The sequence below is a fragment of the Nesoenas mayeri genome (genome assembly GCF_963082525.1).
Source record: "Nesoenas mayeri genome assembly, chromosome: 20".
Lineage (NCBI taxonomy): Eukaryota > Metazoa > Chordata > Aves > Columbiformes > Columbidae > Nesoenas > Nesoenas mayeri.
Genome location: NC_137569.1, coordinates 2,418,528 through 2,434,575, shown reverse-complemented (window position 1 = coordinate 2,434,575; position 16,048 = coordinate 2,418,528). Strand labels below are relative to the sequence as shown.

Sequence of the window (16,048 nt, the reverse complement as noted above, 5' to 3'; positions counted from 1 at the left end):
CCTAGCTACTTCACTTGTTAGTCATGAAAACGGTTCCTACTGGATCAGTAATGAAGACGTGAGAATTGATTTATTCGGGAGTCAGCAAGAGGCTGATGAAGCGAGCCCACCAAGACAGGAGATGTAATTCTCTGTGTGTCTGAAGATACAAGCTCTTCACCCACACAGACCCCTCTGGAAATGCACATTTGTCTCACCGAAGTGCAAGTTACCCACAGGTATCAACACCGATCAAACACTGTCCCGGAGCAGTAACGTTGGCTGTGGCATCGCTCAGCCGTCAGCGTCACCCATCAGTCCAGTTCTCCACAGTCCCCATCCCTGAATGATACGGCAGCGACGTCTCCCTCGCCAAGGAGAAGCTTTGCGAGTACAGGAATTCGTTCGCCGCGTTTAGGTGCGGAGAGGGGGGTTTTCTCTCGCACACCGACGGGTGCACCCTTTCCCTCGGGAACGACGAAGGCGGAACGCGCTCCCGGACCTGAGACTGGGACAGCTGGTTGTAGACGCTGAAGTGGCTGTTACCTGGCGGCTGCGAGCCCTGGCCCGCGATGGACGGGAGCCGCGGCATCATGGTGGTGGCGGTAAAATGAGCAGGGAAAGGCTGGTAAGGCACAGTTTCCATTGTCTGAACGCTGTAGCTGGTGTAAGGTGCGACAGAAGTCCACATATTGCAGCTCAAGGGGGGAGGCGGAGGCGGCAAGTCGTCGACCGCCGAGACGCCAGCGATGTCGGGCCCAGAACCAGAGTACATGCAGGCTTCCCGCGGGGCCACCTCGCTGCAGTACGAAGGGCTCAGCATCTGCTGGTCGTACGGCGGCGGGGAACGGAAATAGTGATCGTCTCCTACAGAAGAGGAGGCTTCCAGGTAAGAGCGTTTGCAGGGCAGGTCCAGGTGCCGAGCGCTTTCTGCAAACAGAGATATAAAGCGTGTTTTAGAGCAGCTCCCGGAGCGACGGCATTTAACAGCAACCTGCTAAGAGCCTGTGGTGACTTTGTGAAGTCCCCTTAGAAGCCGAGCATGCAATCTGTGATTATTTCACTAACCAACCAGTGCTCTTTTTCAGATTAATCCGGTTAAACCATTTCAGTTTGGAAAGACAATGTACAACATCAAAAAGACATCGTGTTGCAAATGTCAGGCTAATCCCCTCGGCCTCAAAGCATTCTGGTGACATTTATCAGGTTAAGTGAGTGACTTGGGCTACTGCTCTCACATCAGAGATTACTTCGCATCCATCCAGATAACAGAGGTCCCCGACACTCTCACAGTGTTATTCCTGACAAATTCAAGAAGTCTCTTAAAGGGTCTTATCGCAGCCTGCCTTCCTGTCATTACAAAAAATGACTATACATTTCCCAGATATTCGTGTCAAAAGCTGTAGAAATATTTCCAGATAAAGGAGCCCTTTCCCAGTCATCAGCCCTTCCCTCAGCCTTACGTTGAGAAGCTGGAGCCCCCCTCCTACAAATTACAGTGACTGTGGCCATGTTTGCCAGCAGCATTCTGTTAGTCATTAGGAATATTCTCTGGGTGAATTAGTGAATTCATCTGCAGATGAAACATCTGCTGAAGTTACATATTTGTCTTGCAGTCCTCATTACTGGTGCTGTTAGATTCCTCATTTGCCCATGATCAGAGAATCCTTCACAGCTTAAATGAATTAGCGGCCAACGAGATGCAAATACAAGGCTTTTTTTCTGTGCAAAATTTTTCCATTTAAGTTAAAACATGCCATGATCTCATTTGATTATGGATTCAAATGAAGAGAAAGTAGTTACAGTTCATCTAAACTTGAGAACTAGTGGGTGGGAAGCAAGGGATATTTACACCCAGCAACCACAGTCCCACTAACCTGCAGACATCAAGAGAATTGCTCAAGGCTTTGTCCTCACATTCATTAATGTTAATGACACCATCTGAACATCTCAGGACAGACCTCCTCAAAACAACTATTAATTCAGCTGATTCTAACAATGGATAATTTTCCAATGTAGCTTCGTGTCATTTGAGTTTTGCATTCTGATTATTTTTTTTCAGCTTTGACTCGGGCTCTAAATACAGTTTATGTGTGACAAAACCACTAATAACTGCCCCAAAACCCAGCTCTTGGGTCCTGACCCCCCAAAACACTTCAATCACATCCGTATCTTTGAAGATCGAGGCCTAAGAGGCTGATCCAAAATGAAATGGAATTAGCGGTATGTTTGCTCATGCTGGAATATCTTTCTAGCTGTAAACATGAGTTACCTCTTCTTTTTAGGCAATGATAGAAGAGCCCTGAATCCCTCTGTGCTGTGAAGGTGTTGAGTGGCAGATCTTGAGCATCCGAAGCTGCGAATTGCATGTGAGCACCGTTCTCATACTGATAATGTTGAAGGGTCTGGTGATTCCCGTGAAGTGGGTTAACATCTGGCTTTGTTGAAAGCTGGCCATGACTGGACACCAACCTCTGCCTCATGATGCTTTTGGAAATCACTGGATATTCTTTGCTAAAAGAGGCAAGAAAAAATATTACCAGTTAGCAATCAGTTTTAACAAAAAGATGAAATATTAGTTTGGCTTCCTTGGAGCATCTCCATCCAGTGACTACAACACCCTTTGCCAAATACAATGAACTCAGAGTCATCACACTCTGCTGGGTGTGGGCAGATGTTAAGATACGTTAATTATCACACAGTGTGCCACTGAATTACAGGAAGAGCTTTTCAGGGGTATAAATGGCATTAAAAGCCCTAATGCCCTCAAGCACAAGCAAATGGGATGTCCCCATGGCACAGACACCTTCTAACAACTTCCCCAAAGAGGTGCAGGGCAGCAGGAGCAGAATGAGGCTAAACCCAGCGGTAGGGCTGTATTTGGGCACAAGGTCTGAAGGATGCTCTGGCTGGCGGTTTGTCGGACACTGCCGGCCCGTACACGCTGCCTGGGTTCGGTGCACACACAAACACACGCCTGAACACACGTGTGCACCCCCAGCAGCTCCCGACCCCCTGGCTGCCCCCCGGCCGTACCTTTGCAGCCGTGCCACGCGCAGGTCGCTGTCGTCGCTGCCCCTGAATCCCTTGGCGAAGGGGTTGTTTTCGATTTTCAGCTGGGTTATCTTTAAAAGAACAAAAGCAAGCGTAAAGCGTTTGAAAAGGGCTCAGCGCAGCAGGTCTGAGGCTGGAGATCTCTAGGGGCCGCATCCTACATGATGCCCCTGAAATGCAGAGTCCGCAGGAGCTTCGGCATCTCAAGACGTGGTGGCAGAGACGGTGTCTCTGCTTTCAGCACAGAGAGAATCCGAGCTCTGAAGTTTGGTGACAGATGTCACAGAAGCAGCTTTTAAAACTCACAAAATCGCTCATTATGAACGAGGACAGGAACACAAATTTCCTTAAGTTTGGATCCTGTGTTCTTATTCTGGGCTCTCGTTAGTGAGAATATATTTGTCTGATTTAAGAGATTTCCTATGTTAGAGACCCCTGTTCCTTACAGTGTGGCTCTCCCTTGTTTCCATAACAATTTCATAAATCCTTGCATTCTGCATTCAGAGCAAGAGCTGGGCAGCACCGGGGCAGCTCCTCACAGGATCTTTGCAATAAAATTCAGGCTCATCTGGGGCATTTTCCCCAAATCCATCAGGTCCGCTCCATGCTGCCACCCAGCTACCAGACTCCCCCAGCAGTGCTTGTACAGCAATGACAGTGGAAGTATTAAGTTTATGAAGCACTTTGGGAACCTTAGGGATGAAAGGCACTATTGACATGGGAGACATTTTAAGTAGGTATTAAATAAGCTCTTTTGAGCCTTTTTGGTTAACCATGTTTGGACAACTGGTCATTTTACACCAACAGCTACAACTTTTCAAACAGGATTCACTTCAGTGTCCAAATAGGGACTTTTTTTTTCCTCCCCTGTCTTACCATAACACACACATCCATGTTTCTGCTCTGAGTCTTTTAACTGGCTCACTAATTGCAAAATCTTGCAAGGACTCTATGCTTTAAGCATCAAAGGGCAGCCTGCTTGGGAGGAAAAGGTCTGGTCAGATTATTGGGGAGGAAGAATTTCACACACGTTCCTGTTCTTGTAGTAATTTTCCTGTGAATGTGTAGAAAAGGACCTGATACAGTAACACATAGCAGATGTCACATTCAGGTGCTACTTCACTCTGCATCTTTATTTATGAATCCCAAAGTACTTTAAAAACTCCAATTAATCCTCATACAACCCTGCAGTTGAATTTCACCATTAGTTAATCTGCAGGGGAGAAGGGGCTTGTGCAAAGGCGGGTAAATCAGTAGCAGGATTGGAAAAGGAGCTTTGTCACCCCCTGCCCAGTGTCCTCTCCTCTCCCTGCCCTGGGGATTCTGCACCCGCTGTCACAGGGAGGTGACAATTGATTGTCACAGTGTCATCTGTCTTGCTGGTAACCTGGGTTGGTAAAACCCTCCGACGGGATCACTACGCACTGCCACCACTACCATAAAACAACCAGAGAAGCCAAACCCCTACAATTTACACCCAAAGTACAGATCGAAGCCTTTCATCTCTTATATCCCCCCAAAACAACCCCAAACTCCCTCCTGCCTCCATGTGCTGACCGCAGAGCTGTGCTTAGCTGGGGTTTTACGGTTACATTCCTCCTCTGTCTCACTAAGTACACATACTATAATTACTTTTCACTGTAGATTTATGAGCAAGCTTTACCATCGTTATTAGATCTGCTTGCTGTTTTGAACGACATCTTAGCGCTTACGAGCACACCGAGTCATCAGTGTCTGGGCTCGTAGGGTTTGCCAAGATCTTGTTGCCCAACCATGTTTCTGCTACTTCTCAGCTGCATCCTCTGGCTCCTCACTCTTGCTTAATGTTTGCAAGGCTGGGATGGAAACTGGTCTTTTAAAGCAGATTTTTTCCGCTGCACAATAGCAACATAATAGGCTTCTCCCCTCCCTTCGAGCAAACAGATCCCGCACAGCAGAGGAATCACCACGCCGCTGCAATCTGGAAGATCATTTTGCAGCTGTCAGTAGCAGAGGGCAACGAAAGTCTGCAAACAGAAATAAAGCACCTTGAGGCAGAAAAGCAGCCTACCTTGTGATTCTGGTAGGAGGTCACCGATATAAAGGACGTCTCTGGGAAAACGTGGGTGCAGAAGGCTGTGTTCTTCGACCCGAAAGCGTTGTTCTCATCCGCCTTCACGATATGCAGCCGCGGTTGGTATTTATGCATTGAATTAAGAATGATCTGAAAAACAATTGGTGCTAAACTGAGAAATCCAATTAAGAAAAATAAAAGACAAGCCATAGCTATTGGCCAGACTTTACTAGCAGGACACAAAAGCCCACTACTGCTCAGCTTTAGCTTTGCTTTCAAATTAGAGGGGAAAATGACATTGTATAAATGCACATGAACCAAGACTAAAAGGGTATCTGCTGCTCTGGTAAGCAGAGCTGAACTTAAAGCTTTCCTAGTAAATCCTCATTTTCTTATTGCTATTGGACAGAGTCGGTCTGAGTGGAAAAAAGAGTCGTAAATTTTTTTCCCAGCTCACGCTGAGGCTGTACAGTATCTATAATTCACCAGCAGACTGGTCCATAAAGATTTCTAATAAATACTTTACTGAGCTGAAAAATACACAGTTTAGCAGAGTGAAAAAAAAGAAATCAGAGAAATCACAGGGAGGGGGGGGAATATAAATAAAGCTGAGCCCAGCGCAGGGATGGTCTGATGTGGCATCAGGGGCGAGCAGGGCTGCCCGAGCCCCGGCCCCCCAGCATTGTTCTGCCACAAAGAAGGGATGTGCCCAGATGCTACAGAAGAGAATGGTTTCAAGAAATGGAATCTGTTTTAAGAAATTGAATGGTTTTTAAGAAGAGCCATTATTCCTTTTACTGGGCAAAGAAGAAATACTGCTTTCTTCTGGTTTTCTTGGCATGGCCCTTTATAAGCTCTTCTTCGCTCTCCAGCCAAGCCGATACCCCTCCCCATCCTGTGGTCCCCGAAGCAGTGGCAACGACACGGCCATCCCTGACAGGGACAAGTGGGGAGGACTGCGATGGGTGGTGCCTTCAACTGGTGGGAGATAAATGGATGGGTGGACGGACACAACGCAGTAGAGCAGCATCAGTTCACACTAATTGTGGATCTAGCCAATTTAAAATGAGAATTACTAAGAAACAGAAGGCGTTTGCTCTGTCATCGGCTTTTGTGCTCAGGAACCCTTTCTATTTCATGCCCATCCGCGTGGGGGAGAACTCTGTGTTCCAGCTGGGACGGGAGGCAGCGAGGAACTTGTGCTCTTTAAACCCCTTCATCTGGCTGCACGTAACTCTGCCCACAGTAGCTGGCTGCGTTATATACCACTTAAATGCAATTTTTATTGTTGACATTTTCCAGACAACCCTCCCTGCTCCCCAAGAGAGAGAATGAGGAATTTTTGGCATTTTATCAGCTTTGCATCAAGTCTCTTAACCACTTTGTGGCTGCTGATGTGCGGGGTGTAGACCTGGGAGGGTCAGCTCAGGTTTGGGTTTGGAGCTTTTTCTCTGCTTTCATGTATCAGCCACTCGTAAAACAAAGCCAAGCTGAGTAACACCAGAAGGCCGAGACTTTCATAAGAAGGGGCATTTTAATTTTCGATAATTAAGAGTTGAGCCAAGCTGATAAATAACGATTGTCTGGAGCAGAAGCTGAAGAGTGCTGAGCTTTCCTAACCGCCTGTCCCAAACTAGCCAGGTCTAGCAAGGGGGGGTGACTTGTACCCAAAGTCTGAGCAAATCAATAGCAGGACAAAGAAAACAATCTTAAACTGAGATTTCCAAGACGAAAATCCGGATCCCAAGTTTGGATACACTCTGGATGAATAGTCAGCATTCTCCCTCCAAAGTAGTATCCACTGGACTATAATGATCCCTTTAAAAATATTTTTCTATTTTTTCTTTTTTTAACTTCTTTATACCCCAGGAGTTCAAACAATTTCCAAAATGAACAAGACGTTACTTTGTGGAGCCTGATAGAAATGTTCACTAAAGGATTTTGTACAGATGCTCAAGGTTACGGTTGTGGCTGCAAACCTGCCTGGAGATCGATGGTGAACTGCTCCATATTTGCGGGACATTGGGGGAGAGAACTCTAAATGGCTTAATTTAGCCCAGTGCATTTACAACATTGAGCATTTCTGTCCCTTGCACCAAAGTAACTATTTGTCCCTGTTGGAAAGTGCTAAATTTCTTTGAGAGCAGGGACGAGGAAAGGAGACCCTGTTGAGATGTGCCAGATCAAAGCCAAACAGTCACCACTGAGCATAAAACATGATTAATAGACATGAGAACCGCAGAGTGCTCAGGTTAATGTCACTGATTCCATGTCCATGGATGTGGAACAGCTTCCAGCAAAGCAAAGCCCCATCAAAACACACCATTCTCATACCATGCACACGCATCCTTCTTACGCTTGCTGTAAGCCTCGTGCGTTCAAATATTCTGCAAATCATTCCAAAAAGCCTCCCAGCTCTCACCTGCAAATCAATTTGCCTGTGCACACTGAAATGCCAACAATTCAGGCTAAATAGTTTTCAAGGCCGCTGTGGAAAATTGGTCACTGGCTAAAAATACACAAAACAAATGTAAATTCCACTCTGATGACGAACATCAGTGGAAAGATCAACTTAAAGAATTGTGTCAAAAATGAGAAGTATTTTAACCGATGGGGCAGAGCACGGCTGCTGCTGGTCGGTGCTGGGCAGAAGGTGATTTGGGGCTCTCAGCCTCAAAGGCGATGCTAAAACAATAATTCTATATTTACCTGCACTTGTGTTTTTCATTGTGTGGGCACAAGGAGGTTAAGTCAGAGTCAGACACGGTCACAAACAGCTTTAAATTGTTTCCAGTACAAGATGTAGGTAGTTTGAAATAGGCAAACTACTAAAAAAGAAACGGTGTTCGCCTCGTCCTGCTGCTGACAACAGTTACAGATGTATTGGATAGAGGGAAATTTTAAGGTGATAAAGGACAAGGACACAAAATTAGTGAGGGAAACTGGAAAAGAGTTTCTTAAGCAGCACTGAAGACACTGGTTTGGTGACTGAAAGCCTCTCTGCATCTCAGGATCAAGTCTTTGTCTATGAAAGAAACAGCTCAGCTTACATGGGATGGGGTTATATTTAGGTGCTTAGTAAATATATATATATATATTTTTTTTTTATTAAAAAAACCCAAACAAACAAAAAAACTCAGCCAAACAACCAACACCAAAACCAATGCCAAAACCAAACCACTACTAGAATCCTCAAATGAGATGGACAACCCCAAATTTATGAAGTGGATATTGGCTCAACATCCCAACACAGGCCCCCATGAGGATGCCATCTCCTACCGCCACTCTCTCTTTCTGGAAAATACACATCTCCAAGAAAGAAAATGGCTGCTAAAAATATACCCGTCTGGGTACCGGCATCTTTGCCAAGAGCATCGGCACGGATGGCACCAGAACACTGCAACAAACCACCTGTGCGGCTGCGGAGACACAAGCAGCTCCTCAAGCACTTGAGACACTTGTCACAGCTCTGGTGACTCGACACTGTTGTCACCGGGAAGCAGGGGGGGGTGTCCCCCGCGAGTGTCACCCCCTCATTGCTGGCCAGAGAGGAGCTGGAGCAGATCTCTGGGGTGATGTCACTTCTCCACATCGCACGTGCGGACCAGATTGCGAGAGAGACGAGCTCCAAAGTCAAACACGAGCTAACACAAACATCTTTTCTTTTATTTACCCACCCCCCCGGCGCCCCACTTTGTGCTGATCACATAGTTGGCAGCTGGAACTTAAACCCTTATATAGTTCAACTTCTTTATTTTTTTGGCATTCCCCAGTCAGCAACAAATGTCCAAAAAAAAAAATGGTGTCATTTGCTCCCTCCATTTAATTTCACTTAGGAAAACATACGCCTTCAGCATCTAATCTTGCACACTGCTGAGTAATGTCGGCTTCAGGCCTTGAAGACATTTGCCAGTTTGCAGGATCAGGCCCAGAGGCCAGAAGCTTAGAAGGGTAATGGCACCGCGTTGCTCGTCGCAAAGCGAACTCGCCTTGAAATCACCAGTAAAATGTATTTACTTTCATATGAAATTTGGGGAGTTGATTTAAGAGCGCTCCCTGTTTCTCCAAGGTATCGAATGTCATATGATGCAGTGGTTGTTATGGCAACTAGCCTTTTTATATTGAATAGTAAATGGCTACGAAAAAGCCACATAATTTTATGGTTGCTCCCAGGGGATCGCATAACTAATATAAAATCTCTCATTTTAATATATTTTCTGCTTCTTTCTTCCTTCCTTCTATTCTTTCTGAAGTGAAAAAGCCTTTAAGCTGAGCCTGGCCCTTGTCCCACACCAGAACATTGAGCTGGGGCACAAAGAACCCGAAGAAAAACCCCAATTCTGTCTCCATGCGGATAAAAGAGCATGTTAATCATCGAGGCTCTTCCAGAATTGCAACCACTGCTGCTGTTCATCTCGATTAATATTTAGAGCATTTGATGGTATAGGCCATCCCAAACTTAACTTCTCTTCACGTGTAAATGTTTCAGAGATGCCACCCAGCATCAGTACAGGAATCGTCCCAGCTGGGCTGCCCGGGATGAACGGGACAGCGCTGGGGACCCATGATGGGAGCCTGCAGAGCTGCATCACCCCATGACACACAGTTCAAATCCTAGAACCCGTTTAGGTTGGAAAAACACCTTCAGCACCCTCGAGTTCAACCAAATAAAACACTATATTCAGGCAACCTCTACAGCAGCTAAAAAGCTAGCTCTAAAGTTACCTAAACCTCATCCAAGTTATTTTCAGTCACCTCAAGGGAGCTATTGGCGTCGCTCTGCAGCACCCGACCCACGGAGGGGACGTCTGGTCCCCCTGGGGCTGATCCCACCCGAGGAGCCTCCCAAACCCACACGTTTGTCCTGGCAACCTGCACAATGGGGAAAAAAAACCCGAAAGGATGGAAAATCCTGGGAAAAGATTCAACATGAGCTCAGACGAATTGTTCCTTACGAGAAGGCCAAAGCTGGGCTTTTTTATTTTGCCTCAGTCCTTTTTTTTCTAATGTCAGCTGAAATTCGCAGCAGTGTTTCCTGGCCTTGCGCTACAGCCTTGGTGTGGAGGAGAACTCAGCACCGCATCCAATGAGCATTTGTTTGTGACTGGCCAGGACAGGGCAAACCCGCGGCTGCGGTCCCAGGGCACCCACCCGTGTCCCCCGCACCCCCGTGGCGCTGCCTGGCCTCTTGTCACTGGGGGTGCCACAGGCCATTGGAAAGCTCAGCACCCTTCTCCAGGCCAGCTGCCCTACCAAGACTGGAAGGCGATTTCAGGCTCTGATTCTAGCTGAACTTTACTAAAAGACACTGCATTTGACTCATATAAACCAGCAATGTAACAACAAAAAGATTGAACACAAGAGAAGGAAATCTTCTTTTCAACCAAGAGCTCCACTGGTCGCTCCTTACCCAACTATTTAAATTGCACATGCAGATCTATCCATCCCTGATCTATCCATCCCTGCGAAACACATGCCGGCCCCAGCGGCACAAGCCCCACTCCTTTTTCTTTTGTAGGAACAATGCAGACAATATAAAACTTCACATACGGCTTTATGATTATTTTGGGCACCACTATTTTGCAGATCGGCTGTAAGAAATTGCCTAAAATGAATGGTTAAAAAAAAACAATAAAAAGAAAGAAAATAACCTTTTCGTGGCTATTCTTTCATCAGAACACTTAGTGATGCCCCCCAAAATATTGCCTTCAAATTTAGGACTGGACAAAGGGTCTTAAATGGACTGAATAAAAAAAGACTTTAGTAATGGAAGACATGTATATATATATATATATATACATATATGCATGAAGTTCTTGTATATTTCTTTTATATATATATATATATATAAATATATACATATATATTTTATATATATATATATATAAAAGAAACCATATATCTCGCTATATAAAGAAATCTTATTATATATACGTATAAGAAATGTATAGCTGAGAATAAGGATGTGAACCTGCTCTCTCGCTCCAGAGCCACTGCAGCGCTGCTCCAGTGGGGACACGGGTGGTACAACCGCGTCTCATCCCCCAGCCAGGACGTTGCCCGGATCTGCTGCAGCCCCGTCCCTTCGGCCGCAGGCGGCACATAAACCTCAACCCAGCACCCGGCGAGGAAACGGCTTGGCCACAAGTCATAAAGCAAACAAATAATAAAAAAATCTAAATAAAATGTAAGGTTTCATGAGATCACTAAGACATTAACCTAATTAAAGTGCCTGAGTGCTCCTGACGAGCAAAGTCAGAAAAATGCTGAAGTCGAATTAATAGCAAAATGAGAGGGAAACACCACAACTAGTGGTCTTTCAGTGATAATCAAATAAAACCAAGTGTGCAAATAATAAATCTGAAGAGAAATAACAAGCTCATCAGCATTAAAGAGTAAAACCAGCAGATCGCAGGTTTGGGTGAGGAAAACCAGGGATATCACTTCAAATGTCATCACAAGTGACAGACCATCTATAATATCCTGTAGGTTTAAATCTCAGTAGGTTACATCTCAGAAACTAAAACAACATCACACTTTAAAAGCAGATAAAGTCAATTCTGGCAATTAAAAGGCACCATCAGCAGCCAAGAAGTGATGTAGATACAGGGCATGTAACATAACCAAGCTCAGCAATATTGTATTGGGGGGCATTAATCTAAATCTGTACTGTTGTTTGTCACAACCTCCACTTCTAATCCTAATTTATCACTTGTCTTCAACCCCCAGCCCCGCAAAATATCTTTCTATATTCTGTAGAAAAGAAACCAATTTCCAATTGATCTGGTCCCAGCTGAAGCCTGCCAGAAATACCGATGTGATGCTCTCACCCTTTCCAAGCTGGCCTGGCTGCAGAAGCCCATGAGAAAAGCTGATTCCTCCGGCAGAGGTTTCATTTCAGTGGAGACATTTAACAACAGCAACAACAACAAAAGCAGAACCCCCTGATGCAATGTGCTGGCCCCTCTGCTGTTCCCTGGTGTTACTCCACACAAACACCAGCCTAACCTGGCTCTGCGTGTTCACAACCTGCCTAAAATCAAGGGAAGAGGGGGCTTGAGAGAGTAAAATATGGGTTTCTTCTAGATATATTGCACCTGGTGAGAGGGGCTGCCATCCAGCTCATCATTAACTTCTCTAGATACAGAAAACCCCATATTCTGCAAGCGGGAAATAAATAGATGACTTTTGCTTCAAAGACCTGCCAGTCTCAGCAGCTTAAACACCTTGAGCCAGGAGACGAAGGCAAGTCCAAACAGCAAAATAACAAGCCTAATGAACTGAAACGAGTTGCACAGGAGAACCACCTCACTGCGGGTCCAAAGCAAAGCCCCTTAGCAAACCCCCCCGTGCCCCTTCACACCCACCCGGAGCATCCGTCACCCGCAGCTCCTGGCCATAAGGACCATCTCCCGAGCGCCCTCCACCCTGCTGTTTACATACCTTAAACCTCTGAAGAAAGTGGAATTCCATCCATGAGCATTTATCACTACAGAGATACATGTCAGGACTCGCTCAATATTTCCCCATGTGCCCTGAGCTAACCTTCTGAAAGATATCTGGGTATTATGTTACCCTTTCCAACAGAGAGGTTATTTTTGTGCATCATCTATGGCTGCTATTAGCTGACTGATCTGTTAGCACTTGCAATGACATAACCTGGTTCATGATGAAGGAGACATTCCCATTTTTCTCCTGGAAAACACAGCTGGGTGCTTCCCATGCAGAATGCACTGGGAATGGGCAAGGAATGTGCCAACCTTGCGCAGCTTGCTGGCACTTAAGAGAGCATCTTTGTCTCCGAAGATGGAACATATGCAACTGCCTCTCATTCACGTGGCATTAAAGAATAAAGCATCAGCTCTGCCAGAATCGCTAAATCTGTCACTCACCAGTCCCACATAAATCAGAGGCTCTATCAGGCTGATTATCTCTGCATGTAAAGATTTGGAAATACATAAATTAAGATTTTACTCTAAGCATAGGTGGCTTACAATGCTTTCTTTAGGATCAGACAGACCTCACTGGAGCTAAACATTACAGCGGCTGCTGATTTCTTAATCCATTCTCAACATGAGCATTTCTCAGTTGTTAAGCCTGGGGTGAAAGAAGCCTTTCATGGTCAAAAAAATGCCCCAAGAGGAAAATATACAGCCCACATTTTCAGACCATGGTGCGTGAGCTGGGCACAGGCTTACCTGCCACAAAACCTGCTCAACCAGAGGGGTTTGCGGGCAGATTACAGAGCTCTGAACTTCTTCTTATTTAATATCTGCATGTGTTTGCGTTGAAAAATGCCTCCCATGCCTCCCACTGTAACTAATAATTTACCACAATGGATAACTGGCCAGTGGAAGAAGAAAGAGTGAGGTTTTGGAGGCTGAGGAGGTTTTTGGGCTGGGTGTCAGAACGCGAGGCTTTCCAGCGCCGCCTGCGAGGCATCCCCTCCCATCAGCACAGTAAATAATCTCCCGTCTAACTCCAGGGATTGCAGCAAGGGCTTCAGCTCCGCGGCTTATTAATTAAGCTATTTAACTTATTTTAAGCCTCAAATGTACCTACACTTCTCTTTAGGAACTCTGTGGCTGCTGACGTTCAGCAGCTATTACAGTGCACAGAGCCAGGGCACGGATTCATTTATCAACAAATGCAAAATTTCTGCCTGTTTTTTGGGTGAGAACCCGTGTGCCCAGCAGCCAGGCTCAGAGGAGCTGTGCCCCACGCCTTTGTCCTTCAAACCTGCACCCACCCCACGCAAAGGGGCTGCGCACAGGGACGGACCCTAGCAGCCTGTCGTGATCCAGCTGCGTCTGCAACCGCGAGCCCATAAAATCCACCGTTAGCATTACTAAAATCCTTCTTGTGAGACCCCCATAACACCATCCACGCCCAGCGGTAACGAGTAGATGAATAACCAGAGGAGCTGGAAGAGCTCCTTTCATTTTTCCCTCTAAATAAGCATCTACTGAAAAAATGGTTAATCCAGAAAAGGAACATTTAGCGCAAAGATATTTTGCCGTGTGCCTTTCCCCCGCCTCCTCGCCCCTCCTGCCCCTGAGCAGCAAGTGATTTCTGTCGGCACCAGAGCACAGCAGGGGCTGGAGGGGATTGCTCACACACAGCAAAGGGATGCGGGCACAGCCGGGCTCGGCAGGGTTTTGGGATATCCACAGGAGATGGACCCTGAGACGGTGGGACCCAGGTAGGGAGCCCAGCACTGTGACACCCTTGGGTGCTGCAGAGGGTGCCAGGGAGGATGAGCTGGTGTGGATCTGCCTGGGCAGCTGCCCATGCACCAAAAAAAGCACCAGCGGCAGCCTGCAGAAATCACCACTCCGCGTGGTTTTGAGGTTTGGAGGAAATCAAAGACAAAAGGAAACGGCAGGCAGGCTTTGCTGGAGCACGAGAAAGCAAACAAACCCTGTGGGTTTTCTGACTTGTTTTTCTTAGGGAGCTTTAGGAGAGTGTTTGCAATTGCTGGGAACGAATTCCTAGAAATGAGAAGCTGCTATTGTTCATAATGTGCTGCCTTCGCTGCAGAGCTGCGCTGTGCCGGCAGCCACCGCGCAGGCGCTGCCTGTCCCAGGGACACCGGCCACCCCTGTGACAGCTCAAATCCATGCTCACCTGGAGCAGAGACCAACCCTCCTCCCTGTGCAGTACCGCTTCTCTAAAGCAGGTAATTAATTTAGAAGCCTAACAAGGAACTGTCTGAGGAATCCCATTTAGCCAGGTTGTCAGTGTCTGAACTGCACAGCGACCTGGGAGCTTAAAACAGGTTATTTCAGGCATTTTTTCGCAGCGGGATGGGACAGAACGTGCTGGGCTGTGCACAAGACAGGACGGCTCACATGGCACAGGGGGCTGAGCCCGGCTCATCCAGAGCATCATGCAGCAGGTATCGCCCCAAAACACAAACCCAGAGCCCCCTCTGTGTCACTAGAGAATCTTTGTGGGAGAACAAACTGGCTGTTTATTAAAAGGAGGGGGAAAAAAAAATCTTCCCCATTAAAATGCAGTGTTAAAATCGCAGTTAAAAAATGACAAAGTCAGGAAAAGCAAACATTTAAAGTTGCAAAACCAACACTGCACATCCTGTTTGTTTTACAGCCACATCGAACATCCTGTATGTTTTACGGTTTACATTTTACAACATAAACAGTCATATATTAAGCTACACAGTTAACCAAGAGAAAAACACAGGAGTAAAAAAAAGCAAGCAGGTCTGTCCAGCTGCTGACACCAAAACATCGGCATTTGTGGGCTTTAGGTATTTTTTACTGTGCAACCCCTAACACAGTTTTGCTTTCATTTCCGTGGTGTTTTCCCCCTTAAAGCAGAGTGAAGGGGCAAGATCGCCTGTGATTAATAACGTCAGCATTAAATGGTCCTGATTAGCCTTTGAAGTTCACACGTGTTTCTCCGGGGTCAGTAGGCTGGGGACGAGGGTCAGTTCTGCCGAGGGCTTTGCACAGGGCTGGGTTATCACCGTGTCACATTGCCAAAGCCCAGCTCTGCCACTGCACCGCACGCTTGCTTTTTAGAGCTCGAAATTTGCAGAAAATTCTGAAAGCAGCAAAAATTCTGGATATTTAGCTGTGTTTTAAGCTGCCTCTAGAGTCAATCCCATGAAGCTCCACCTGATTTGGCTGTGTCAGAATGGCACATTCTGTACGGCTTTAGGTGGCATCAGGACCATGGATTCCAAGGGGAAAGCTGCTCTTTGGAGGTTTGATGCATGATCATTTTGACCAAGGCAGATACACCCCCTCTCACACTACACCCTTCTTCAGGACCTTTTCACAGCTTCCCTCACCCCTCAAGCTGCTGCTGCTTAAAAGACAGCCGGATTAAAAACCACATTTGACATACAAAATAGATTCTCTTACCTGTGGTGCTAGGAGGAGACGATGGCACTAAACCTTAAAGGATTTTAACCTCTATCTTCCCTTCCTCCAGCCA

General features: G+C 46.3%; 1 protein-coding gene across 1 annotated transcript in view; it reads right to left on the bottom strand.

The window, feature by feature from the left end:
• Positions 1–286: 286 nt before the first annotated feature.
• TBX4 (T-box transcription factor 4) overlaps positions 287–16,048 on the bottom strand; it is a gene marked incomplete at both ends in the record, with an annotated part of 31,076 nt that continues 15,314 nt past the window's right edge. Inside the window, 4 exons of the mRNA XM_080357042.1 lie at positions 287–909; positions 2,252–2,493; positions 3,016–3,104; positions 5,084–5,236. Of these exons, the coding sequence (XP_080213168.1) occupies positions 287–909; positions 2,252–2,493; positions 3,016–3,104; positions 5,084–5,236 (1,107 nt within the window). The remainder of the gene's footprint in view (positions 910–2,251; positions 2,494–3,015; positions 3,105–5,083; positions 5,237–16,048) is intronic.